This window comes from Sminthopsis crassicaudata, chromosome 3 (genome assembly GCF_048593235.1).
Source record: "Sminthopsis crassicaudata isolate SCR6 chromosome 3, ASM4859323v1, whole genome shotgun sequence".
Classification (NCBI taxonomy): domain Eukaryota; kingdom Metazoa; phylum Chordata; class Mammalia; order Dasyuromorphia; family Dasyuridae; genus Sminthopsis; species Sminthopsis crassicaudata.
In genome coordinates, this window is record NC_133619.1 from 569,804,846 (window position 1) to 569,832,760 (window position 27,915).

The 27,915-nt window shown below is 37.2% G+C and overlaps 2 protein-coding genes across 2 annotated transcripts in view; both read left to right on the forward strand.

The window, feature by feature from the left end:
* Positions 1–4,522, forward strand: part of VPS36 (vacuolar protein sorting 36 homolog) — a 44,550-nt gene extending 40,028 nt beyond the window's left edge. The window contains exons 13-14 of the mRNA XM_074304813.1: positions 266–342; positions 1,932–4,522. Coding sequence (XP_074160914.1) covers positions 266–342; positions 1,932–2,025 — 171 coding nt within the window. The 3' untranslated portion in view covers positions 2,026–4,522. The remainder of the gene's footprint in view (positions 1–265; positions 343–1,931) is intronic.
* Positions 4,523–7,481: 2,959 nt separating this feature from the next.
* On the forward strand, positions 7,482–25,259 carry THSD1 (thrombospondin type 1 domain containing 1). The gene is made up of 4 exons (XM_074304812.1): positions 7,482–7,861; positions 14,939–15,089; positions 18,908–19,870; positions 24,405–25,259. Exons 2-4 carry the CDS (start codon positions 15,032–15,034, stop codon positions 24,659–24,661), a joined length of 1,278 nt encoding a protein of 425 aa, XP_074160913.1. The 5' UTR covers positions 7,482–7,861; positions 14,939–15,031; the 3' UTR covers positions 24,662–25,259.
* The last annotated feature ends 2,656 nt before the right edge of the window (positions 25,260–27,915 follow it).

The window sequence follows — 27,915 nt, forward strand, 5'->3', positions numbered from 1 at the left end:
CAAGACTAGGTGCTTACTTAGTGCACAGGACTCCCTAAGCCTAGAGGAGAGTGACCAAGTTCCTTTCTCTGCATCCATAATGCTTTCCTCATAACACTGTGAGATGGGTAGAGTCAAAACAACAGTAAAGAAGATTTAAATTAATTGTTAATACTATTTGAATATGTGTAATACATTCTGTGTCTTAAAATCAGATTCATGGGACTGTGTTGTGTCTTGCCAATTAAATTCATAACACATTTTATTTTGGTATTCTTTGTGATAGGTATCGGAAAAGGGATCTCTCACATCTGAAGAATTTGCCAAACTTGTAGGAATGTCTGTTCTTTTAGCCAAAGAAAGGTAAATTATGTTGGGTGTAGTGCCCATTTTTGTTACTATTTATCATTGTGTTCTCTTAATGCCAAATCTAAAGGCTTTTTTTACTTAATCCCTATCCATTTTGACATTGCTGACCATCCTCTTCCCCTGGATACTTTTTTTTCTCTGGGTTGCCATGAATTGTTCTCAGTTTTTATCTTGCCAAATTGAGTGCTCCTAAATTTCTTTTGTTGGATCATCATCCGTCTCTGTCACTGTAGATGTACGCTGAAGCTCTGCCTCAGGCCACCTTTTTTTCTCTTTCTGTACTCTCTCACTTGGTGACTTTATTAACTCCCATGGACTTAATTATGGAAGCTTTGCATGTGACTCCCAGATATACACATTAAAAACGTGTGTGTGTGTGTGTGTGTGTGTGTGTGTGTGTATGTGCATGCCTGCAGCTCTAGTCTCTCTTGAACTCTGGTTCATAAATCACTGACTATTGAATATGTTGAAGTGCATGCCCCATAAATACATCAAACTCAAATTATCCAAAATAACTCATGCTTTCTCTTTCCAAATCCACTTCTCTTCCAAACTTATCATTCCCAGCTAGATTCTTCTGATCACCTTGGCTAAAAATTTTAGGGTCTCTTCAACTAATTCTCACCATAGATAACCACTTGATTGCCAGATCTGTCCATCTCTCTCCATAGCATCTCTTGCATCTGTCTTGTTCTCACCCTCCACATATCTACTTTCCCTGCTCCCCTTAATACCCCTTACCCAGACCATAACAGTAATTGTTCTCCCTTCCCTGATTTTCTCTCACCACTCTTTCATCCACCAGGGATTTTCTTAAAGAATAGTTGGCTCTGTGTCACTATCCTGTTCAGTAACTTCCAGTCACTTATATTTCTATCTTTACATCTTTACATCTTATTCAGTCATTTAGTTGTGTCCAACACTTCCGTGAACCATAGCATGCTAGTGCTCTCTGGAATTTTTTTGGCAAAGATTCTAGAGTTCCTTCTCCAGATATGTGACTTGCCCAGGGTTATACAGTTAGTGTCTGAAGCCAGATTTGAACTATGTTATTCCTGAGTTCAGGCTCAGTGCTCTGTCCACTGAGCTACCCGTACCTGGACACATGTAAGGTGCTCATTGTGGCATTTAAAACCTTTAAAATTTCACTCCAGCCTGTTGAATCTTTTGTCTGTCATTCCCCTTTGCATATTCTGTTAGTCATCTAAAATGAATCTTTTTATTATTCCATTTCCATCTCTGTGCCTTTGAGCTGGGTCTTCTGACCAAAAGGAATGCATTTCTTCTTTCCCCCTGCCTTTTAGACTTTTTACTTTACATTCTAAGTGCTCCTCCCTTTTATGTATTGCCTTTTCTGATTTCCCCAGGTGTTAGTGTCCTTCCCCTTCTTTCTCATATATCCCTGTAGATACACATGATTCCTCCATATGGAATTTAAGCTTCTTGAAGGAGGGAACTGTTCCCTTTTCCTCTTTTATGTCTCTAGTAGTTAGCAGTAGCTTGGTTTGCATTTAATAAATCTTAGTGGATTGATTAATTGGATATACAAATGATTTAATTTTCTTTTTATCTTTGTCTTTTAGGTTGCTTCTTGCTGAAAAGATGGGCCATCTTTGCAGAGATGATTCAGTGGAAGGCTTGAGGTTTTATCCAAATTTGTTCATGACCCAGAGTTAAATATTTTGTAATTGTAATATTCTTTACCCATACCCTTTCATCATGCATTGGCTGAATGACAGACAACTATGAGATAAACTTTTATTCAATTAGGAATTTTGGTAGAACACTGCAGTACAAGACAGCGTTTCTAATGTTTTTCCCTACATTGTATGTTCTAGGAAAGTTCACTTAGGATTAATATGGAAATGTACTAAAGAAAAAAGTCAAAGCTGTCATGAGAATTAAATCATGTTATGTTTATGTTGACCTTTCTTAGGTCAATGTGAAATAAGAGTTTATAACTGAATTCTTTAGTTCAACTGCTTTGAAAGAAAAGACTTCAGTTCATGAGAATAAACTTGGGTTAACCCAGGTAATAGTTATATTGATAATATGACTGAAATGGATTGAATCGCAATAGGATTCATGTCAAATGTTTACTCTTTAGAAATATCTGAACTATGCTGTATCTGCAGTGAGAGTGCTGTGACACTATGGAAACATAATGTGATACTGGATAATGCTGTATAACACATAGCTCCTTTGAGGAGATTTTAGAAGCAGTCATCCAGAGGCCAGATCAAATATCCTTTTTAGTATTTTATTTGGCTTACTTATGTAGAGACTTGATACAGTAATTTCTTTATTTTTAACTAAGTGGTAAATTCATGACTGGCATTTAAAGAATGCACCTATGTCATTTTATTTCTAAAATGCATTGGATTTTGAAATTGAATTAGAAGTTGTTTAGACATGTTTAGAGAGATGATTCCAAATTTGGAAGTTAGCCGCCCTAGGGATTTTTTAATCTGCTATAGAAAATCTTGAAACAGTTATCAAGAACCTGGAAACTTGATTACCTTTTTTCTTTGAAATGGAAAAAGAAGAAAGTTAGAATACAGAGATACACACACACACACACACACACACACACACACACACACACACACACCTTTTCTTCCTTTTAAAAAATTTCAACAATGAACAATTCTAGTGCACCACTAACAAGTCATTCTACCATATTCCAGCAATATTTTTTTACTTTTGTTTGCCCTCATTTACTCAACATGCAAAAAAGCCTGCTCCGTTGTATTATTGCTCTGTAAGGAAAAATATTACTGAGAGAAATACATTGTGGATTATTTTAAGACCAAAAACACATCGCCACTAATGAAAATAGTTAGATTCCAGTTTTACAATTGTACAGCATATCATGTAACAGCATAACTTAAAATTCAGGACATATGCCTAAGGTCAGAGCTCCCTGCAATGCTTAGCCAAGGAGATAGATTAGGAGACTTTTTCATTGTATGTGTACACCATTTTACAGGATGATTAGTACCTATAAAAGAACCAATCTTCAATGACTGTATTTAGCCAACTCAAGTTTATACTTTAGTCTCTCAAAGGAACTTATGAGATATGTGGGGTCCCTTTGTGTATCACTGCTAGTAGCCATTCCAGGACCCTTGTGTGAAGATCTCAAGGAATTTCCAACCTCACACTCAGAAAATACCTCCTACTAGGCCAGCTAGCCATTCTCTATACATAATTGTCAGTTCCTGGACATCAGCTTTAGTTATTTAATATTGGTAGAGTATCAACAGAAGTGCTGCCTCTAGAGAACCTTGTTTTAGTCTTTGTTTTACTCACCTATTTTGTTCTGCTGTCAGATTACTAGTGGGTGAATTCTCTGTTCTGCCTCCATTATTAAAACCCTTAAGTTTATACTTTAGGTTTGCTCCCTGTGATTTTTGGATCTCCAAAGATGCAAAGCATGCTTTTATACATGACACTCAGAAAATCTCATTTGTCAAGTTTTAGGTTTTTTTTTTAAACTACTGATGTGTCAACTTTATTCTCTTACTGATGAATTATAGTTATACTAAACAGTGGTTCGAGCTTTAAGGGTTTAGGTCAGTCACATCAAATTAATGCAATTCATCTATTATATTTACCCTCATGAGACAGCGGCAAAACATGAATGAGTTGCCAATAACTAATTATAAAGTGAAGGAAACTAGAAAAAAAGGGGCAAATCACATATGGACACTATTCTGGAGGCATTATTATCTTTTAAAAATCAATGTTTAGATACGTTAAGAATTTTTTGTTTTGCATTATTTTTAATTGGACATCTTTCCACTATTTCTTGTCCCAACCCTTATTTTTTATGACTTTGGACTGTCTTATTGGGGCATCATTCAGGTCTTGTTCTTAGTAGGCTTATGTTGAAATAAGAACTATTGAACTATGACTCCCACCCAAAATGCTGTCTCGGTGCTTTTCTTATTTGATATATTTATTATTTAGTGCTTTCATGACTTACCTCTTAGGAGCATTAAGACACAGACCTGTATCCTTAGCTTTATTATAATGGCACTTCTTGAGCCACTTATTGTCAAAACAAAACTTTATACTTTGTGTATGTAAAGATCTTTTCAAGGTTAAATTAAATGATTGATATATAATATATATTAATAAATCATCACAATAAAGAGATTTTTTTTCCTAAGTTGGCATTCTCTTCTTTTATAAGTGTGGAAAAAAAGATAGTAATCTAAAATATGATCACCATTTTCCTTCTAGATAGTTAGATGCCTAATACAAATGTGAAAGATACTATAAACCCTTTGTTTTAATTATATTAACAGAGTTCTCATAATGAACTGTTATTAAAAAACAGTTTTACTATGACTATATAAGTGAGCATATATTAAAATGACCCTAATCCATCCTGTACCCTTCTAACAGTCCTTCCAAGACATAATTTTCATTTAAGTTATTTCCTTGCATAAGACTATAAAGATTTTATATTCAAGTTCCTATTTTTTATTCAAGGCCTTTCTATAATTTGGCTCTGTCCAACCTCTCATCATTCCTTAGCCATTTCCCTATGGCTGAACCATAATCGTTGATAACCCATAGCCTATTGCCTGGGATAAAGATCTTTGTAGAAATACTAAGAGGAGTTACTAGTACTGGACAATCCAGAAAAAGACTAAGAGAATCGGATCCTATGAAATGAAATTTAGTCAGGTCTTAAATTTGGATTCAAAAAAATCACCTTCATATATATTGGGTCTAGAGGGATAGTGAAACAGCATTATCTGAAAAATAGCTGGCTGTTTTAGTGGTAATAGTTTAGATGTGATGGGGAAAAGCCTTTGCAAAATGGACATTAAGTAAGAAATGGAATGTTTTTATGGGTACCAAGAAATTCCAGCCATTTTGGCTGGAAAGTAGATACTGTATGAGGGAATAATAATAATTCCTGGAAACAGAGAATTGAACAAGACTTCGGGACTTCAAAAATTTAATAGGTGTTTTGCATTTAATCTTGGAAGCAATAGGTTTTTTGAGGAGAAAAGAAGTATGGTCAGATGTACATTAAGAATATCAATTTAGCAATTGTATAGAAGTTTTGCCTATTGCAATAATTCATCCAAAATATGATGAAGGACTAACTGGGTGGTGGCCATGTAAATGATAAAAAGGGGTGCATATGAATAAATTCATAATATTTGGTAATGCAATAGATATGGAGAAAGGAGTGAAGGAGAAAGATGATGTTAAAGTAAATCTGGATAACAAAAAAGAGGGTATGCCCTCGGCAAAAATAAGGAAATTAGAAAAAGATCTGGAGGAAAAGGGAAGGGAGATAATGACTTCCATTTTGTATATGAGTTTGGAAATGTCTGGGTGAAGATGTCTGGCAATCAAGACAGTTGATAGGGGAGTGAACTCAGGAGAGAAATAGAGAGTAGGTGTTTGAATTTATGAGTTATTTTTAGAAAAATGAACCTATGGGGTTCACAAAAGATCACTGGGAGAGAGGAAGAATATAGTCTTCAGAACAGTTCTTTGAGGATAAGGAGTGGAGCATGATCACTAATCCTACAAAGCTTTGCTAAATATCCCATTGCACTAGGAACATTGAACTAGGTATTTAAAATACCCTGATAGTCCAATGTTGACAAGACTAATGTGCTACTCTTCTTCACTTTAATCCTTTAATACATTTTAATAATTTTATTTATCACTTTTAAAAGCTAAGTATGGTTTGCTCAAAAAGCCTATTCAGAAAGAATTTACCTTAACCTATAACATTGCATACAATATGAATTTGGTTCTCTATACCTGATTCTTCCTACAGAAAGGAGGATGTTTCTTTTGTGTTTTAATATTCCAGAAAACAGACTGAACTAAAAATGCTATACAAGGAACACTTGATTACAGATTAACCCCTAATAGGAGTTAAAGGGGACGGTGATGCCATTTTTTTTTTTTGCAGTTGAAAAATTTCATTAGTGCTATTGGCTAAATTAATTTAAAAGATAAGTGTTTTTAAACTCTCTTGACTCTTAAAGATGATGTAAAAATGTTTTGAAACTCTCTTGACTTAAGATGATATAAATGGTTGTAATGGTCATTGAAAATATTAAGGAACCAAAGCTAGGTTTTAACTTAAGTTAAAAATGTAATACTTTATATAAAAGCAAAGAAATTGTAAGCAGGCTATGTAACACTAAAGTGTAATATAATTCGATTCAATTTAGCATTTATTAAGCACCTGTTAGTTCAAGGCTCTGCTCGATGCTGGTGATAAAAAGGAAAAACCCAAATTGTTCAACTCACAAGTTACTACATATGTGAATGGATTTATAAGAGAATTTTTTCTTCTGTTGCCTTGTACTTTTGAGCAAATAACTATAATATGTTGCTTTAGGGGCATGTAGATAACCTTAAGGCGTCTATGAGTTTGTTTGTTTTTTTTTTAAAGATACCGAAGTCGAAAATGATTGATGCTTTTCTAGTTCTCAAACCACACCCGCGAATCGTCTTTTCAACTTAGGGCCACATCCCTAATTTTCCTAGTGGGAAATTCCATTACTTCTGGTTCATCAGGAAACCCTTAGAAGCACAGGATATCAGAGTTCCCGGGTCGGATCAGAGCAGTGCCCAGAAACTGGCATTCAAGTTGATGGCATTTGCCACTCAACATGAGAAGCGGGCGTTCCACAATTCCGCTAGATTTATTTTTCCTTCTTAGAAAGTAAGAAAGTCTTAGGGAGAGAGGTAAGTGTTAGAATTTCCGAAGGTCCTGATAGACCACCGCTGACCTGAAACTCCTGAAGTTGGAGAATTGGGGATAGACTAAGCGTCCGACTGAGGGATACCCCTGGCTGAAGAAGGGCTAAAGAGCTGACTTTGGCTTCTGGTGGCTGCCCTGGGAGTGGGGAGACTGGAGGCAGAATTCTCTATGGTCTTGCATATTTCCTGTCCAGTTTCCTGCGGAGCTAGGGTTGGGAGGAGGAAAGGATGCGTTGCACAGCAGAGAAAAAGAAACACTCTCTCTCTCTCTCTCTCTCACACACACACACACACACACACACACACACACACACACACACGCGCGCGCGCACACACACACACACACACACACACACACACACACACACACGCACACGAAACTTGCCTAGGTTACGCGTCCGCCCTCTCGCTCTTTCCCTCCCTCCCTCCCATCCAGTGCAGCCAGCTGCCGAGGGCAGTCCGCGGGCGGGGCGTGCCGGCCGGGCCGGGCCGGGGCTGAGCAGGGCAGGGCGTTCCTCGCCTCCCCTTTCCTGTTTGCTGGCTGCCCAGTTAGCTAGAGCCGGGGAGGTGCGGTGGGAGGGAGGACTGACTCTCAGATGCTCCGGGGCAGCCGCAGGGCCAAGACGTCCCTCCGGGCGGAGCGAGCGGGGCTGGCTTCAGCGTCTCTGCTCTTAGGTCGCCCTGGCTAAGAACAAGCTCTTTAGCCCAGAGAAGAGCCCAAACATCCCAGCAGAGCACTGAAAGATTGCAGATTGCGGAGGTAAGAGACCTGGCTGGCTGGCTTTTTTTCTTGAAGTAATCCAGTTCAGGAGTTGTTCTCAGCCTCCTGGCACTTGGGGAGTTGTGCGCTTTTGCGCTGGGATGCGTGGTGCCCACCTGGTTACGCGCGGATTTACTGGGACTTCCTCTCTTGCTGTGCTCAGTAATTTTATCTGAATCTTAGCAGCTTTCTCGGTCAAGAGACGAGTTGCACATCAAAAACCTCAAGTGAAGTCCCCCTCCCCCCCTTTCCCCTTTACTTTTCCGACTGCCCCTTTTCTATTCCTTTGACTTTCCCATTTGCCTTTTTCTGGACGAGGACACATTATACACGCGCGCACACGAGTGGCTAAGATTTTACCTTCACATTTGCTTTGCCGTGTGGTACGGGCACTAGAGTTTGGCTGAAATCAGAAATACCCGAAGTATGCAGTCATTCAACCTTTGGAGCAGGATTGTTAAATTGTGTCTTGTAGAGGAGTCGGATTACTTCCATTCAAGTTCTCTTCTGACACACAACTAGATTTCTGAACCTAGCAAGCCATCCTCTTCAAACCCACCTCCAGCTCCGAAATTATAAGTCACTAAGGAGTGCTAATCTGTAAGGGTAGAGGCAGTGCCCAGCAGGGAGTTCCCTACATGGATGAAATCACCAGTGTGCTTAATAATAATGATGATGGTTGGTAATAATAATAATCCTATGGAAATATTGAGGAAATTTAGTACTAAGCCACGTCTGGTGTTGCTTATATTGGACAGGTAACCTGGGATTCTCCTAAGGTGTGCCAGAAAGGTGCAAGCTTTGTGAGGCTTTTGTCAAAGAATGGGCAGACTACTTGTTGACTCTGAGGACCACCTTGCTCCATTTGGAGCAGCTCATCACCAGGTGATGACTATTTGGTCACAACTCGTTAAAGTGGAGCTGCATCAGCCAGCCCAGGGAATACCCGAGCAGATGGAATCATCAAGCTCTGGGGTCCAGGAACTGGCAGAAAGTTTCCCATCTTTGTCTTTGGGACATCAAGCATTGAATGGCTCCATGAGAACTTCAGCCAATTTTATTAAGCACCTACTATATGAAGGTGATTTTTTTTTTTTTAAGAATCCTACAATATGCTGTTTATTTTATTTATTTTTTTTAGTATTCTTTTTTTTTTTAGAATTTTTTTTCCACAGTATATATGCATGAGTAATTTTTTTATAACTATCATTTGTATTCATTTTTCCAAATTATCCCCTCCCTCCCTCCACTCCCTCCCCTAGATGACAGGCAATCCCATACATTTTACATATGTTACAGTATAACCTAGTTACAATATATGTGTGTAAATCCAATTTTCTTGTTGCACATTAAGTATTGGATTCCGAAGGTATAAGTAACCTGGGTAGATAGACAGTAGTGCTAACAATTTACATTCACTTCCCAGTGTTCCTTCTCTGGGTGTAGTTATTTCTGTCCATCATTGATCAGCTGGAAGTGAGTTGGCTCTTCTTTATGTTGAAGATTTCCACTTCCATCAGAATATATCCTCATGCAGTATTGTTGTTGAAGTGTACAGCGATCTTCTGGTTCTGCTCATTTCACTCAGCAACAGTTGATATAAGTCTCTCCAAGCCTCTCTGTATTCCTCCTGCTGGTCATTTCTTACAGAACAATAATATTCCATTACCATGAAGGTGATTTAAAAGGACCTTGTGATCATGATATAGACATTTTGGAAGCAAAGAATCACTGCTAAAATAGGGATTTGTGATGTACCCTTAGAATGAGGGAGCTGGATGGTTTGCTGAATAGAATGCTGGGGCTAGAGTCAAGAAGAGATGAGTTCAAATCCAACCTAAGACACTACCTATGTGACACTTAATCCTGTGGAAAAAGAAAATGCTCAACCACTCCAGTATCTTTGCCAAGAAAACCCCATGGACAGCAGTGTTCTGCTACAGTTCAAAGTCACAAAGAGTTGGACACAACTTAGCAACTTTTAGAACATAAAGGTGTATAACTTTGTAACACAGAGCAGGTATAGGAACTTCTCTACTAGGTATACTCTCAAATGAAGCCGGGCACAAGGAAAACAAATTTGAACACATGGAGCATGAAATGAGATCTCTTTTAAGTAAGATTGTGGAATTAAAATTTTTCTTCAATTCTACCAATTTATATACTTTTTCTCTCAGTTGAGGATGTCACTGAAAAGATGATATCACATATCTATATTGTGGAAAATACTCAAGGGTTAGTTCATTTCCCCCAGTTATGAAAGCAGTCTGGGGGGACCCAAGCTATTACTTTTGGTCCAAATATATTTTTCTTGCTGGGCTTTTTTTTCTTTTTGGCTTGATACTTTGGCCAGTGAGAGTATTTACATACAGCTCCTTTCCCCATTCCCAGCATATACATTTGGAATTGCTTTTTCTTTAAATATGAGCTTATATTTGTATACATAGTATACATATGAACATTCTCTTTTCCGTAACAATTTTTTAAAGCTAAACATTCCTAAATGACTCAGTGGTGGGTATGCACAGTAAGTTAGAAGAAATACAATAAGAACCAGCTAGACAAAAAAATTAATGAGAAAGCACTCAGCAAAGTTTGTTTCTTACTCTTTAAAGTCTTTCCTTTTCTGGGTGTCCTGTTACTTTTTGGTTGGTGGTCTAGTTAGCAGAATTTCCACATTTACTTCTGAAAGCATATTTCTTCTTTTTTGAATGTAATTCAGAGGAGTCTGCCTAGAATTCCTCCATGAGAGTCATAGAATACAAATCTCAGAAAGACTTTCATCATATTTAAAGATGAGGAGTTTAGTCATCATTGCTATTATCACAATCTCCATCATTCAATCACAGAGTTTATTTTAAATGGTCCTGACTATGAAACATGCAGTTTTGGCAAAGCTGCAAAACTTTTTGAAACTGGACAATCTTTCCTAATCTATGTTATTGAGTGTCAGACACACATCTTAATTCATAAAGCCTTATACTGGCCCATTATCATAATGATGCTTTCTGTAATGTTTTGTCTGCATCCTTTGGCTTACTTTGCTGTTTCAGTTGTAAAGGTGAGAAATTCTGTAAGGATTCAATCATTCTGGCTAAGAGAACTTTTATTTTGCTCTAATTTTTCATGCAAGTAAGTGCTGGAAAACATCTGGTTTTTCTTTCAATCCATTATTGTTGAATGAGAAAGAAAAATTCTGATGTAAATCTCTTTTTTTCTTAAATACTGAATAATCCATCACTGAGAGAAATTGGATTTATTCTTAATTTCAATGATGGAAGTTTTGGCTATAGGAGCATAATAGACAATTTTGAAATGTATGCATATATGTATGTAGATATATAATGTTAAAAGTTAATAATGTGGGGGCCTTAAAACTAATTTGCAAATTGTTTTAATATTTTTTATTTTTCCAAATACATATAGTTGTCAACATTCATTTTTGTAAGACTTGATGTTCCAGATTTTTCTTCTTTTATTTTTCTCTCCCCCTCTCCAAGACAGCAAGCAATCTGATAGATAACCTGTAAATATTTTCAATCATATATAATATATATTTTTAAAATGGCAAATGCATTAGAGATGCAACAGAGAGCTTTTAAAACAATTTATAACTTTTTTACAAATATATATAAATACATGTATGTATTATATGTATATAAATGTAATTAACAATATGTATTACATATATATAAACATATTAACAAAATCTGAAAAACAGATTTTTTTTTCCCCAGAAGAAACGGGCACCCAAATACCTTAGATGTTATACTACAGTCATATAGTTGGAGAGAGAGAGAGAGAGAGAGAGAGAGAGAGAGAGAGAGAGAGAGAGAGAGAGAGAGAGAGAGAGAGAGAGAGAGAGAGAGATTCTCATTTAAATCATTCTGAGCCACAAGCAGCCGGACTTTCCCTGTTCTCCCAGGTGGTCAGTAAAAAAAATTTTTTTAAATGGTGCATGAATCATCCTTATACTGATATGCTTCAGCAAGAGCAAAGTTTGGAACATTGACAAAAGAAAAGCCAGCAAAAAAAAATTATTTTTAGAATACAAGATGTTTGCTATTCATTTAGTCCTTCTTTAGATGATATCACCTTAAATAAGTCTAGTTATTTGGAAGGACAAAAATGTCATTTATTCCTGTACCAAACCCAGATTGCCAGTTTATGATAAGCTCCAAGGACAAGAAAAAGACAAAAGAGATATAAATCCTCCTCTAAATAAAACTATATAGCTTAATAATTATTTTTAAAACTGTCACTGTATCAAAAAAATTAATAGCTATGATTCAACTTTTTACTATGGGAGGTATAATGGATACACTAGTAGACTTGAAGTGACAGACTCAAATTTGAATTGTGCCTCAGATACTTAACTATCTGTGTGAGTCTGGAGAAGTCACTTGCCCTCACACTTAATTTTCTCTTCTGTTATATGGGGCTAATATAGCAACTACCTTGCAGGACTATTATGAAAATTAAATGACATACTATATATGTAAAGTGCTTTGCTAACTTTTGAGTGCTTTATAAATGCTGGCTTTTTTTTTTTTTTTTTTATTATTAACAAAATTTATACAACAGAACAGATAGACTACTGATTCAGCTCCAGTGGACCAATGATTGAGGCTAGGAAAATAAGACTAGTTTTCTTTTTACTTCCCATGAAGAAGTGGAGTTGATTTTCCTTCTTGACCTCCCTAGCATTTGACATCATCGAACATTCTCTGCTTCTAAATATTCTCTTGTCTTGAGTGTTCCTTCCTCTCCAACCATGAAGGGTCCCATAAGCTCTGTCCTGGACCCTCCTTTTTCTCTTTTTATACTTTCTCTCTCTTGGTCAAATCATGAGCTTTCATGGTTCAATCTCTGTGTAGATAATTCTGAGGAATATAAAGTATACATGCACACATACATAAACATACATATATGTGTGGGTATATATTTATATATGTATTTGTGTATATGTGTGTATATATCTGTCTGTATGCATGTTATCTATGCAGCTGTAAACTTTTTCCTGAGCTCCAGTTTCATATCACTAATTGCCTGTCATTTGAATATCTCTAAGTGGATGTCCTTACAGGTGTCTGAAATCTTTTATCAAGTCTTTTTGTTTCTGTATTCACATTTCTGGCATCCATTCCTTTCTCTCCACTCATATAGTCACTACAAGAATTCAAGTCAAGAATTCAAGAAGGTATCACTTCTTTCTTGAATTATTGCAAACAACCTCCTCCCTAGCTTCTTTTAAGGTTTACTTTCTAGGCTTTCTCTTACATGAAACTTTTCCTAATCTCTTTAGTTGATCATTCTCTCTCCCCTATTCTCAAATGATCATGTGTATGATTATCTGTTTACATGTAGTATTTTTTTAGTAGAATATAAGCTTCTTGAGGGAAGGGATTTTATTTTGTCTTTGTACCATATTGCATGCATAATAATAGATCCTTAATATAATGGTTGTTGGATTGAATTGGAAGTTTAGTTAAAAATCTAGAAATTTGAGCAATGGACAGTGGACAGAGTATCAGGTCTGGAGTCAAGAAGATCTGAATTCAAATTTTACTTCAGATACTTACTAGTTGTGTGTCCTTGGCAAAGTCATTTAACCCCTATTTGCCTCAGTTCTTTACTGTAAAATGGGGACACACTGGAGATGGAAATGCCAAACTGTTCCAGTATCTTTAACAAGAAAGAATCCTACTTGATTGAAGGACTGAACAACAAGAAGCAGTCTAACAAGAAAATATTAGATTAAAATAATAATAACAATTGGCACTCACACAACACTTTCAGACTTACAAAGCACTTTACAAATCTTAACTTTATTCTCACAAGACAATTTAAGGAGAGTGGGCTGTTGTTATCCCCATTTTTCAAATAAAAAAACTGAGACAGGCAGCCATTAAGTGTCTTACCTAGACTTACACAGCTAGTGAGTGTCTGAGCTAGATTTAGGTCTTCCTGATTCTACTGCTGTAATCACTATACCACTTACCTGCCTATTACTACTGACCATATTGTTTTGATTAGAGATTTATACTGATCAAATTTGACAGATAATTGTAAAATTTGTGCCTCTACTCTGTGCTCTAAGAACATAACTTTTATATCTTAGAAATAAGGGTCTATGGGGTGTTCAGGGGAACTGTCATCTCTGATGAAAAGGCTGTTGAACCCTTTCCATAGCTGATCATCTGTTGGTATCTACTTGATTGACTCAGATCTCATCTGTGGCTCCGAGAAGCTGTAGCATGAAACCATCCCCTAGGAAACCATATCAGCATTTGCACTAAACTGGGCTGAGGGTATCTATTCTTGAGTTAGGGGGATATCTGTGAAGACTTCCCTCAGTGGGCAGGTAAGAGCGATGCATTCCAACGGCCATAAAGGTGGCTGAAACAGGTGTTGTGACGGGCTTAGAGCTTGGTCGGACATCAGAGATACCTGCGTGTCATTCACCGCATGCTGGGCCATTACAAGCCCCTTTGACTGTTGTCTTCTCACTTGATTCCATGATTCAAGAAGATAGAATGAGGCTGATGACTTTGTGCAACTCTGCCTCAGTGAAATCCAGCTCACACATAAGTCAAGACATCATTTGTGAATTCTCAGTCTTCTTTAAACATGGAGGACAAGCAACAATTTCAGAAATACCTTCTTGGCTTATCTGTCAGGTTCTTCATTGGTTTTTGTTCAGTTATTTCAGTTGTATCCAACTCATCCTAATCTCATTTGGGGTTTTCTTGGTGAAGATACCGGTATGATTTGCCATTTCATACTCCAGCTCACTTTATAGGTGAAAATCTAAGGAAAGCAGGACAAGGTGATGGTCACACAGCTAGTGAGGGTGTAAGGGCATATTGGAACTCAGGAAGATGAGTTTTCCTGACCTCAAGCCCTGATCCACTGTGCTACGGTACTTAAGTGACTTACTTATAACGGGATAAAGAGAAGGGAATGGAGTCACATTTATTGAGCGAAAATGAATGTATTTTCTATCCTATGGACTTTAACTGTTGGAGGGACTTCAATTTTATGAACTGTACTGATCAGGGCTATTATTTTCTAAAGTTGTAATTGCAGGTGTTGTTGAGAAAAGTACATGCGACTTGGGTGTGAGAAAGGACATGAGGAGTCCAAGGACTTGGGGTGCTGCTGATCAGAATGAAACAAATGTTGAAAGACTTTTCAAATCTATTATTAGTGGTCCTCTGTGACTATGGTGAGTAAAGCACAAGTGTTATCACACATACAAAGCTAAAAACAAAAAGGAATTGGGATGTGAAATTTATAAGCTTCATAATGTTGATTGATAATTCTTTTTGAAGCATAAGAGATCATATTATTTAGTAGAAAACTTGTTTACCAATTCCAATAGACTTGGGATGGAAAATGCCATTATCATCCAGAGGGTGAACTATGGAGACTGAACACTGATTGTAGCACACTATTTTCTACCTTTTTTATTTGTTTGTTTTTTCTTTCTTGTGGTTTTCCCCTTTTGTTCTGATTTTTCTTTCACCATATGAATAATATGGAAATATGTTTAAAATGATTGTACATGTAGAACCTATAAGAGATCTCTTGCTGTCTTGGGAAGAATGGAGAAAAATTTGGAACTCAAAATATTACAAAAATGATGTTGACTTTATACATGATTGGAAAAACAAAATACTATGGACAAATAGCAATAAATAAATAAAACAATTTATAATTCATAAAATAATAATTCATTTATAAAGGTATGTGATTATAATTTATAGAATTTATGAATTTACATAAAATTGTATATAAATTTATAAACTAAAATAATACATAGTAATAAATAATAAATAAAATACTTTTGAGAAAAAAAAGAAAAGAAAAATTGTCTGAAACTTGGGAACTAGCTTAAAAACCCCACAATTTGCATTGTGCTAATGTGCTCTTTTGATGATTTCAAAATACTATGTAAATACCAAAATACCATGAAAGTAGAAGAGGAATTTATTTCAAAATTGGTAAATAAACCAAGATTGCCAATAATGAAAGATTGTAACAGAGTATATGTGGTTTGTAAAACCCTTTTTAAGCTCCATCTACTCCTGTCTCATCCTTTTTAGCCTTTTATAGCCATCAATCAAATGGAGGATTTCCCTCCATTGTTGCTTAACTTAAAAAAAAAAAAAAAAAAGAACAAGGCAATTTCATCCTCTCATCGTTTTCAATTAAATGGTGACCAAGAGTCTAGTTAGAGTGTTGTGTAGTGATGTTTCAGATAACCCTGACTAGAGGGTAAAAGGCTGACTCAGTTAAGGAAGACTGATTCTATATATCAAGAGGATACAGGCACAGATGTTGTTAGATGTTAAGTGGCTTGATTTTGCAGTGTTTTTTTCCCCCCATACATTTGAGGGTCACAAGGAAGAAGAGATCAGCCCCTTTAGGAGTACAGAAAACTGTGAAATACAAGTAACTGTTGCTATGGGTTAAAAACTCGAGAGACAAGTGAGACCAAAATCAGAAAGCATGGGGATAAAAGATATTGAAGTAGAAACTTAGAAGTAGATGCTGAATTCTTTCTTCTTTCATGGCTGCTTTGTTATTGTTGGTTATTCAGTCGTTTTTCAGTTATCTGTCTCTTCATGACCCACTTGGGGTTTTCCTGGCAAGAATACTGGAGTGATTTGATATTTCCTTCTCCATTTCATTTTATAGGTGAGGAAACTGAGTCAAAGAGGGGTATAAATGACTTGCCTAGGATCACACAGCTAATAAATATATGAGCCCAAATTTAAACTAAAAAAAATTGAGTCTTCTGGACTCCACAGTTGGTATTCTATCCACTGTGTCATCTGTCATCTGGCTGTTTTACTTCTCAAATAATAATGCTTAGCATAATTTAATAAATGCTAGTTGATCAACTCACTGATATGATATACTTGATTGATTTATCATTTTACTATTTTATCACTGATCTTGCAGGGACAGTATAACAAGACTTGGGAGAAAAATTAGTAAGAACCCTCCTAAACACTTTTCTTAAAGTACTTTTTTAATAGGAAAAAAAGATATACATAAAAATGAGAAAAGGAAAATAAGCTGAAGGGATAAAATCATATTGTTTTCCTATTCAAATAATTTTAAAAATAGGTCCATGCTTATATATAGGCCCTTTAAAGCAGAATGGATATTCTTCAGAGGTTATAAAGCTCTTATTTCTAGAACAAACTCTCATCCCAGCAGGGTTGCAGTTAATTGTGACAAAGCCAGATTTTGTCTCCTGTGATATGTGTTTGGACACATTTCAAAAGAGAAACAAGGATACTTGTGTGTTGTAGGCAATGGGTTCTGTTTCTATATTTCACTTTAATTATTTCAAGTTGTTAGATTTTTAAAAATATATATATAACTAATTCTTAAGTGGCTATGCATCTGTGCTTTCTATAATAAGATCATTTATTATAAAGTCACCAACATCTCCAGAGAGAAGATTAGTTAACTTATAAATAAAAACATCACAGCATCTATTCATTCCTTACTGGATTTTGTAAGTGTCTCTTTTATTAGCCTGGCAGAACAAAGCACCAACATTATATAGCCATCCAAAATTCAGCACCACATCCAGCTAGCCTGACATTGGTTTCTTTGCTGGCAAAAATTCCCAGCATAATAGAAGACTTTGAAATATCTATTCAGGAAACTGAATTTCAAATCAATTTTAGGTTTTTCTCCTTTTCATTTACAGAGATGCACCACAGTTAATTCTTTATCATGCTGTAGAAAAGGGACCAAATTGAATCACAAGAGACCTGAGTTTATGTCACTGGGCTTCATTTTTCTCAACTGTAAAATGATTAAATTATATTATGGTTCTTTGAAAACTCAAAAGCCTATAATTTTATTACTTAAATATCCTTTCTATACATACATCACTGACCAGAAAATCCTATGCCCAAGTAATCAAGATAGACAGTACAATATATTGAGTGATGTACCTGAAGTCATGAAAACTCAACTTTCTGAGTTTTTAGGGTTTTTTTTTTTTGTTTTTTTTTTTTAAGTTTTAGTTTTTAGATACTTCCTAGCTGTGTGATCCCATTTTATAGAGATCCTGGGCAAGTTACTTAACTCTATTTGCCTTCTCTATAAAATGGGCTATAGAAGGAAATGACAAATGATTCTAGTATCTTTATCAATAAAATCCCAAATAGGGTCATGAAGAGTCGGACATGATTGAAACAACTGAACAACAATAAATATGATTAGTGCTAGAAATAAGATTTGCCATTTTCTAAAATGTGTATGTTCCTGTGATGTACATGTATTTGTATGTAAGTACCTGCACATGCATTTATCTATAAATACATGTATTTATGTCTGTACCTATTTGCACGTATTTATCTGTATATGTGCATGCATTTTATATATGTACATGTATTTGTATGTATATACATATACACATACACATAAATAGACATCTCTCTCTATCCACCCCCCCCATATATATGTATATATATATATATATGAAGGGAGGTTATTGCATGCTATTATCTCATTGTGTTTTGACCTAGTTTCATCCCTTTAGGACTGATGGAAGGGAACCACAGAATGGTTAATCATAGAATCTCAGAAGTGACCTCTGAAGTCATCCAGCCCAATCTGCACCTAGATAAGAATCTGTGGACTTCTAATGATGTGTAACTCACTCCCAACCAGGGGAGCCCATCTCATCTTTGAATAGCTCTGGATCATTTTTGGCTGTAATCCAGCCTTTGATCCAATTACACAGTGTTTAAGTTCTCAGTGCTGCGATCCAAGCTGAATATCTTGATGCTTGGGCTGGTGCATTTACCCTTTGTTTAGTCTATGATGCCAGTTATTTGTAGAACAGAATTGAATTGAGTTGATTGAGGACCTCTCGGTATCATAACATTAAACAATAGAGCTGTCAAAAATGATTGGGGGCATTTTTCTTGCATTTATCTTTCCCACCCATGCACGGGTGTCTGTAAATATTCATCAAGCTTATTAAACACTTTCTGTGTTGTTTCCTTTCAGTCCTTGGTGAAGCTGAGTACCTCCTTTTGGGGCAGCCAGGTCACATAGCTTTAAGCAACAACTCGGTGTCTGTAGAGTTCCAGTATTCGGATGGAAATAATACGGCAATGAGGAATGTGTCTGTCCTATTGCTGGAGGCCAGCAAAAATCAGACCATCACCACCAAGTACCTCCTGACCAACCAGTCCAAGGGCACTTTGGAGTTTGAGTGTTTCTATTTCAGGGAAGCAGGTGACTATTGGTTCTTACTGAATCCGGCAAAAATGGACAATAGCACAAGAGCCCCCTGGCAAGAGAAGCATGCTTTTCTGAAGGTGGAGTGGCCAGTGTTCCACATTGATTTCAATCAGACATCAAAGACAACAGGAAGTATCTTGCAGGTGGGACTTTTTACAAATCAGCCTCTGTGCTCTTTCACTACAGACAGACCAGACATTTCAGTGGATGTCACCTTTACTAACAGTATCTCAGAACTGAAAGACAGCAGGGATCAACCACTGGAAATAAGGATCAGCAAGAGGGTTAACCTTGCTCCAGTTCAGTGGATAGAGTTTGACTGTGCTCCTGTTGGTTCCCAAGCCTACGCCTCTGTATTATTGAAACTGCATAATACCGAATCAGTCATTACCTCAGTAGGACCCATTGACCTGGTCCATAGATTTGGCTACAAGCTGATGACGTTGCCAGAACTAACGTGTGAGTCCTTGGTGGATGTGGTCATTGTGCCCCCTCCATGCACTTTTGCCCAAGGAATGGTCACTGTATACAAGGACACCCCCAGGAATTCTGGGGACAGACCTGGCTGGCTGGCTGAAAACATCGTGCCCCTAGGAGCCAGCAAAACGGCATTTAACTGTACTTTGTTTGCCATGGGGAAAAATAAATACTGCTTTGAGTTCAGCTTTTCAAGCAAAAGCCAGTTTTCCTCGAGGGAGAAGTGTGTGGTGATTCAGAGAAATATAGGTTGGTATTGTAATCTGTTTTATTTCTTATAATATCTTCAATTGGCTCTTCCCTGTCTTTAGCTTTATTACTTAACATTTAGAAGACTCCTTAATTTTCCAAGTGAGGCAGATCCATTTTGTCATTTGTTCCTTCCAGGAAACCAATTTATATCATTATTGTTCTTATTTTGGAAGATAAGGAGACTTGAGTAATTGGTAAATGATAAAGTAACTATGAAAAATCTGTGGCAGAACTAGGACTGACATTCAGAGCTGAGTCTTGGTTCTTGGTATATCTTGCTGAACTCTTTTTTTTTTTTTTTTTTTTGAGGCTGGGGTTAAGTGACTTGCTCAGGGTCACACAGCTAGGAAGTGTTAAGTGTCTGAGACCAGATTTGAACTCAGGTCCTCCTGAATTCAGGGCTGGTGCTCTATCCACTGCGCCACCTAGCTGCCCCCTATCTTGCCAATTTTCTCTTATCTGAGTAGGCCATAACTAGTTACCATCATAAATGAGAGAAATACACCTATTTTAATTCGTTTTTATAGTCAGTGATTTTGGGCTTACTCCTTCTCAGATCATAGTTCTTCTGTGTCTCAGCTTTTCATTTGTTGCTGCAAACAAAAATTCTTTTTGTGGGGGCCAGTCTTTGGGTGATGGATGCACTTCCCTGAATATTGCTAGGATCATAATTAGATGGCAGCCATTGATTTGATCACTAGAGCCATATTTGAATGAAAGAGAACTTTCCAGTTGGCATAGATCTCTAGCTGGAAGGAAGCTCAGATGTCATTTAGTTCAAACCCTCCTTTTTACCTATAAGAAAAATGAGGATTAAAGAGGGTTTTTTTTTTGTTTTTGTTTTTTTGTTTTGTTTTTTTGTTTGTTTTGTTTTTTAATCCAAGGGCACATGGGAAAAGAGTATCAGAAGGGAGATTTGAACTAAGGTCCTCTGACTTTAGAATCAGGTTCTTTCTATTAGCGTGGATTTCCATGGTTTTCAAAGACCTATAATTAGTTTAAGTTCATATGCCTTTGGAGGCAGAGAGAGAAGGGGTTACTGGGATATTTGAGAAATAATTGTAGTATAACAAAACAAACAAAAACAAAATTAAAAAAATTAAAAAGCAACTAAAACCAAGTAACATATCATAATGAAATATCAGGTAGGATTTTATTGGAGGTTGGTTGAATTTTAGAAGTAATATTTTTTTTAAAAATGAATTCAAGTGTTCTATTAGTTATGTAACATTTTGCCTGGAATTGTTATCTTTCTCACAACAAACAGCCAAATTAGGGATGGTAAAAGAAGTTAAAGATTGGATTTTACACTCTTTTGCCTACCTTTGTCAATAAATCTTGACTTAAATAATAATAATAATAAAAATAAATCTTGACTTAGAATCTATGTGGCTGAGACATGATTCCCAGTAAATTTAGAAACATGGTGCCTACCCAGATTTTTACAGTAACTTTTAGGCTTTCACCTCCTAAACCAAATGTTCAAGTGTGCCTGAATTGTTATTTTTGTGCCCTTTTATTTCTTATTTATTTTTAAAATATAAACTAATGCTCTAGGAAACCAGTCAAGACAGCATCTCAGCTTAATTCTTCCCAAATACCACACTCTAAGTAGATGTATTTGTGCTCCATAAACCACTAGCTTGGCAGGGACTCCAAATTTTTTTGAAATGGAATGAAAGGGGGCCAGAGGGAGTGGTGAAGAGACAGAGACAGAGACAGACAGACAGACAGACAGAGACACACACACAGAGACAAAGAGAGAATATATTGTGTTGTGTGTGTGTGTGTGTGTGTGTGTGTGTGTGTGTGTGTGTGTGTCTAGGTCTGTGTCTCCTTTTCTGTAACATTTTTGGTACTTCAGAATGTAAGCTCTTTGGAGTCCTCCATTGAGAGTTTCTCGCTCAGTTCACACACAGTAAGTGTATGGGAAAAAATCACAACTTTATTTACCCCATCTTTGCTTTTTTCTTTCTTTTTCTTTTTAACAATTAAAAAGCCCTCTCAAATCAGAGCTGCTTCTGGCCATACTGTCTTCTGTCTTCTGTCATCATATATCCTCCTCCATTACTAATGTTCCTATGAAGCTTCCTCATGTTAACCAAAAACAATTATCACGTCCATGAGACATGAATTTATTTCAAGAGAAAGGCATACATGTGCATGTGTGTATTCCTTAACACCCAACACAGTAGATGAAGGATAGGATTCTTCATCCCTAGTTATATAGATTGTACTTTATAATACAACATTTCAGTAGGACTCTCCCATTTCCATTAGAATTTCTTATAAACATATCTTGTTTAGATGTTATTGGTCTCTGGAGCAAACAAAAAATATCATAGAATCAACTCTTTTCTAAGACTAATTCCTTTGTATCGTATGGAAGTGGAAGGAAGTCTGTTCTTCCCAAATTGCAGACAGATTATGTGCACCAATTTAAAATATTACTGCCAGGCCCAGTTCATGATTTTATATTTCTGTGGAGAGGAATGGGAGAGGTGTGGAGAAGGAGATTATTCTTTTCTATTCTAGAAACTGCTTACTTTGCAAACATCTGCTAACTGAATTCTTGCTTTTAGGTTAAAACACATTAATTTGGTTAACTGACCCATATTTAAAGATTCTTGCATTTATATGCAGTTTAAAAAAGATTAAAGAAATATCAATGAGTCTTTAGCTTTTGCAGCTGGCTCACAGAATAAAAAGCCAGCTGGACTTATTTTACACATATGTATGGAGTGGTGTGACTGAAAAATAACCAGGCTGCTTTGTATGTGTGTGTGTGTGGCTTTTATGGAATCTATTTTATTGTTCTGAAGTCAAAAGTTGCAAATGCATAAAGATGAAAAGGGGAAAAATATATTAGTTGATGCTTTACTTTTCACTAAAGTGGTATTTATTCTTTGCAGATTTCAAAAAAAGAGAAGAAAAACAGCAATAATATTTAAAAAATTGATATAATAGTATGTTTTATAATATAACTATTTTAGAATATGATATAGTATAGCATAATATATTCTAGTATAATGGTATAGAATATAGTATACTAGAACACTAATGATAATATTTTGAACTTCCATAGAGCTTTTCTATTCAAAACATTTTATTAAAAATGCATTTTTAGCTACCTTTTGCAGAAAAGTATCACTATAATGCTGAAGCTCTTAGGATCCCTTGACAGAACTGGGGATGTTAAAGCTGAAGAAGATTCAAGAAGTCCATAATGGCTGTCTTAAAGTACATGAGGGACAGTCACATAGAAGGAAGATGAATTACATCTATTCAGTTTGGATCCAAGGAATAGAAGCAGAAAAGAACACTGGGTACAAGTTGCAAAGATACAGATTTAGGGTGAAGCTCAGGAAAAACTGCTTAAAGCTCAAGGCTATACCAATACAGTAGAGAGGTCATCAATTCTCTCCTGAAGCAAAGATTGGATGTTGTAGAGGGAGTTCCTGTTTAGGTACAGGTTGGACTAGACTGCCTCTGAGGACCTTTCTGAGTATGGTAGGGGCACACTCCTAAAATCCCTGCCACTGGGAGGGATGGGGGATTGGATAGGAGGGGAATAGAGGGAAGAAGAAGGCTGGTGGAGTGCTTGAGTACAGAGCTCTGAGCTGTCATAGGGTCAAGATAAAGTGAGAGGTCCATGCTAAATTCAGCACCAATATGGTGGACCCCTAAGAGGCAGAGAGCCTTCTCACTGATTAAGAAGGGGCAAACCTCAGAAATAGGGCATTTAAAGGTTGTAATCAGTGATCACTGGACCTGTGGGTGGCCATCACACTTCCAACCTGGGCAAAATTGAGAGACCCAACAAAAAAAAAGAGAAACCATATTCCTGGTTTTTCTTTGGCCCCACTGTGATACCCAGTAGGTAGAGCACAAAGCTGGGTTCTGTTGAAATGCTGGATGGAACATAATTACCACACCTGAGTTGGAGCTGGCCCAGGGAATTAGTTTGTAAATGTTCCAGCTCTTGTGAAAGTCCCCAGAGACTTTTAATTACCAGAAGGGGCCAAGAATTCAAGTTCCATGACTCATCCTAAAGAAAGTACCTCCTGGCTAGCTCAAGAGTGCATCTCCCCAACACTGGGGGTTGCTATGGAATTCTCGGTCAGCTGATGAGCAGAAGTGAGGGCTGTCTGGATTGACTTACCTTTGCTAGGCAGTGCCCTCAGGTATTATAGGATAGCTGTTGGTGGCTGGAGAGACAAAGGCTGGATTTTTTAAAATGGTTTTTGTAAACTTATTCCAGCTGTCAGTGCAATCCAGTGTTGCCTGTTTTAAATTTTAAAGTGAATTTATCAATAAGACAAGCATTCATTCAGTCAGTCATTTGTTTGAATTTTGGTCAGAAGACAGCATGATATAGTAGACTAGAGTTGGAGTAAGGAAGACCTAAAATCAAATTCTGCTTTGTTTGCTCATATTCTTTTTTCTCTTTATCCTTTTCCCTAATAGGGGGAAACTTCCAAACTTTCTCTAGAGGACATAGCATCACATATTTGACCTTGTGCCCTCACAGAAACATGGAGCCTATGGCAGGCCTGGAACCCGTGCAGCGTAACATGTGGTGACGGCGTACGGGATCGGCAGCGAATCTGTCTCACCTCCTCCCCCTCCAAGCCTGGCTGTGTGGGAACATCTGTAGAGACTTCCTTGTGCTCTTTGGAAGAGTGCTTTAGTAGGTATTATTTGTTCTGTATCCAACACATTGGGCATGGCATTCATGGTGGTCTCAGATGGAACCAGAGACGAGGCCCAGGAGTCACTCTGTCCTGAGCTGCCAGAAGTGGCAGTTAGACAGACATGGTCCCAGTAACAAATGCACATACTCATTATTATCCAAGATGGTGCACAGCTAGAAAGGATCAAGGAAAGAGTAAATGATACAAAACAGAGGAACTTGGTGAGGAGATATAATTGAATTAAAGATACGAAGGACTGCCTTGTGTTGGGAAGAAGGAAAAGAATATGAAAAGGGAAGCATGATAAATTTGAGGAAAAGAAAACTTTTTTTTCCATCCATTTTTTCCTGAGGATTTTTGTTGTAGTTTTTTGGAAGATTTTTTTTTTCCCCCTCATGCCTTCATGTCACAAGTTTAGAGACAGTGGTGAGAAATCTATAAACCTAAGTAGAGTGTCACTAGCACTTCATTGTATCTTTAGATAAATAATCTTAAATTCTCTCTTTTACTGAAACAGAACTAAAAAGAAAAGATGATCCTTCCATTAAAGGCTAAACTCCTATGTTCTGGCCTTTCTCCAACTTTCTAGATTCTCTGAATGTTCCCCCCTCTCCCTTTTTAAAGTTTTATTAATGTACATCACAGGATTTCCCAATATCCCCATCTTCTCACACCAAAAAGAGTAAGTAAACGCAGCCAACATATACAACATTATATAGCCATAGTCCTCCCTCTCTACTAAGAGGAAGGAAGAAAGTTTCATCTTTGCTTGTCCAGGGCCAAAATTGGTCCTTACAGTTAGTCAGAGTTTGGCTGCTTTGCAAGGTTGTTTTTACTGATGTTATTATAGCTTCTGTGTATATTGTTCTCCTGGTTTTGCTTACTTCACTGCATATCAGTCCAAACAGGTCTGCATGATTCCTTCTCGAGGATGCTGGCCTGGTCTTTTGTGGCCACTGCTTTCTTCTCAAAACGTTCCCTAAATATCCTGATAGATTCTAGATTCCTGTCAAGAATTGAAGTCAGGCTTACCTGCCTAAAGCTTAGAGACTTTTTTTTTTTTTTTTTTTGCTGAGGCAATTGGAGTTAAGTGACTTGCCCAGGAGCACACAGCTAGGAAGTGTTAAGTGTCTGAGACAACATTTGAACTCAGGTCCTCTTGACTTCAGGGCTCGCCACCTAACTGTTCCTATAGACTTTTTTCTTCTTATATTTTTGAAAATCAGGGCAACATTAGCTCTTCTCCCATTCTTCCTCTTTCCAATTTTTATATTTTTTTAAAGATCATGTTCTTTGAGCACCCAAAGATATAGCTCAACAGGACCAGGTGACAAGAGGAAGCAGACACTCTCTCACCACCACTTTATTTGTCTCGAATATCAGCTTCTTATAGCCAGTTTTTCTTTTATCTCATGCAGTACAAAGACCATTTTCTTTGGCAGAAAAAATAAGCAAAATAAGCTTCAGGTTAACTCCTCCATTTATTATGGTGCCATCTATTGTGAACAACAGTTCTATGCCTTCTTTGCTCTTTCTTCTTTTTTCTGAAATGGCTTAAAAATGGTCCCTCCTTCCTTCCTCACCAGCTTCAACTCTCAGATTTAACACTTCTGACTCTCTTCTTGCTGCATTATGTCAGACTTTTTGGACTCTTCTTCCTGAGTTCAAATCTGTCCTTAATCACTCCTACAGTGAGACTCTGGGCAAGTCACTTAGCCCTGCTTGCTTCAGTTCCTGCATCTGTAAAAATAATATGAAGAAGGAAATGACAAACCACTTTGCCAAGAAAATCCCAAATGGGATCATGAAGTGTCAGACATGATGAAAATAAATGACCTGAACAATGACAGAGTGTGGAGATATGCGTCCATCTGTTATATATCTCTTAAAAAAAAATCTAAGTAAGTTGGTGGAGGGATTTCTTATTCATCACATTCATTTCTTTTAAAAATATTCTCCCATCAGAATTGTTCTTCTCTTCTCCTATTTGTATCCTGGAGTTCAATAAACATATACACTCACATTGAGTTTAAGTACAACTAAATTTAATATGAGAAAATTTCAGAGGCACAAAACAGTAGATACCAAGTAAATGCTTTGCTGATAAAATGAACTTAATTCTCAATGAACTTTGCTCAGTTTTTAAGCTTTGGATCTGAGCAACAGCTTTGTCATTCCTTTTTAGTCTATTCCCTTTAGTCTATAAAGCCTCTGCCTTAGGCTCTGATCCTGGGTTTTATAAGCCCTTTATATTTGTTAAGTTGCCAGCTCCCGGTGGCTGCCTACTACCTCTAGGAACTCCTGGGTTATTCAAAACCCTTCAGCCCCTGGCTCAAAGATTATTTGGAGGCCTCCTTACTTCCCTCTACGTAGTCCATGATCCACCCACACTGGCCTTCTTTTGCTCACACTTAACTCATCATCTCTCATCTCCATGCCTTTGTACGTTGGCCCCTATATTTGCTGTTCATTCTCTCCTTGCCTCCAATGCCTAGAATCCTTTACCACTCAGACACTGCCTCCCACCTGCAGCTTTTCCTAAACATCTCCCCTAATCCAGCTGCTAGTGCCCCCCTCCTTCCCCTCTCAAAACACACCTGAATTTATTTATGTTATATCTATTTCCTATGGCCATTTCTCTGGCCCCTAGGCCAATAACCTCAAAACTTCACTCTCCCTCAGCACATCAATGGCCACACATCTTGATTCTACTTCCTTCAATATCTTTCACCCCATTTCATCTTCTCCCCCACACAGTCCTCACCTATAAGGATTTAATGGCTTCCTAATGGATCTCCTTATCTCCAGTCTTCTCCCACTCCCAGCCTTGCCCTCCAAACCCATCCTAAACATCTGCCATTTCCATAAATTCCCAGGACTTCCTTGTCCTCTGGGGTGAAATAAAAAAAATCCCTCTTCCTCCCTCACCTTTTATTCCCCTCCAATGGATCCCATCTTCCTCCCCTGGCAGCCCTTCCAAACTTTCTCTTCTGTTCCCCAGCCCCCACAGCACCCCCTTTTCCAACCCCTCAGTGGAGGACATCCCTTCTTCCTTTACCCCTCAAAATGAGGCTATTAACGTGACCTGCCTCTTCTCCTATTCTCCACGTCTGATAACCTCTTGACTTCTTTCACCAACAACAAACTCTTGGTTCCCTTCTCTCACTTTCTCCTGTAGATTGTCCCTTCACCCTTTTATTAAGTTACTGGTTCCTTCCCTATTGCCTTTGAAAATGGCAGCTCAGTGGCTCAGAGGATAAAGCCCTGTCCTGGAATCTGGAAGACTCATGTTCCTGAATTCAAATCTGACTTCAGGCACTTAATAACTGTGATCCTAGGCAAGTCACT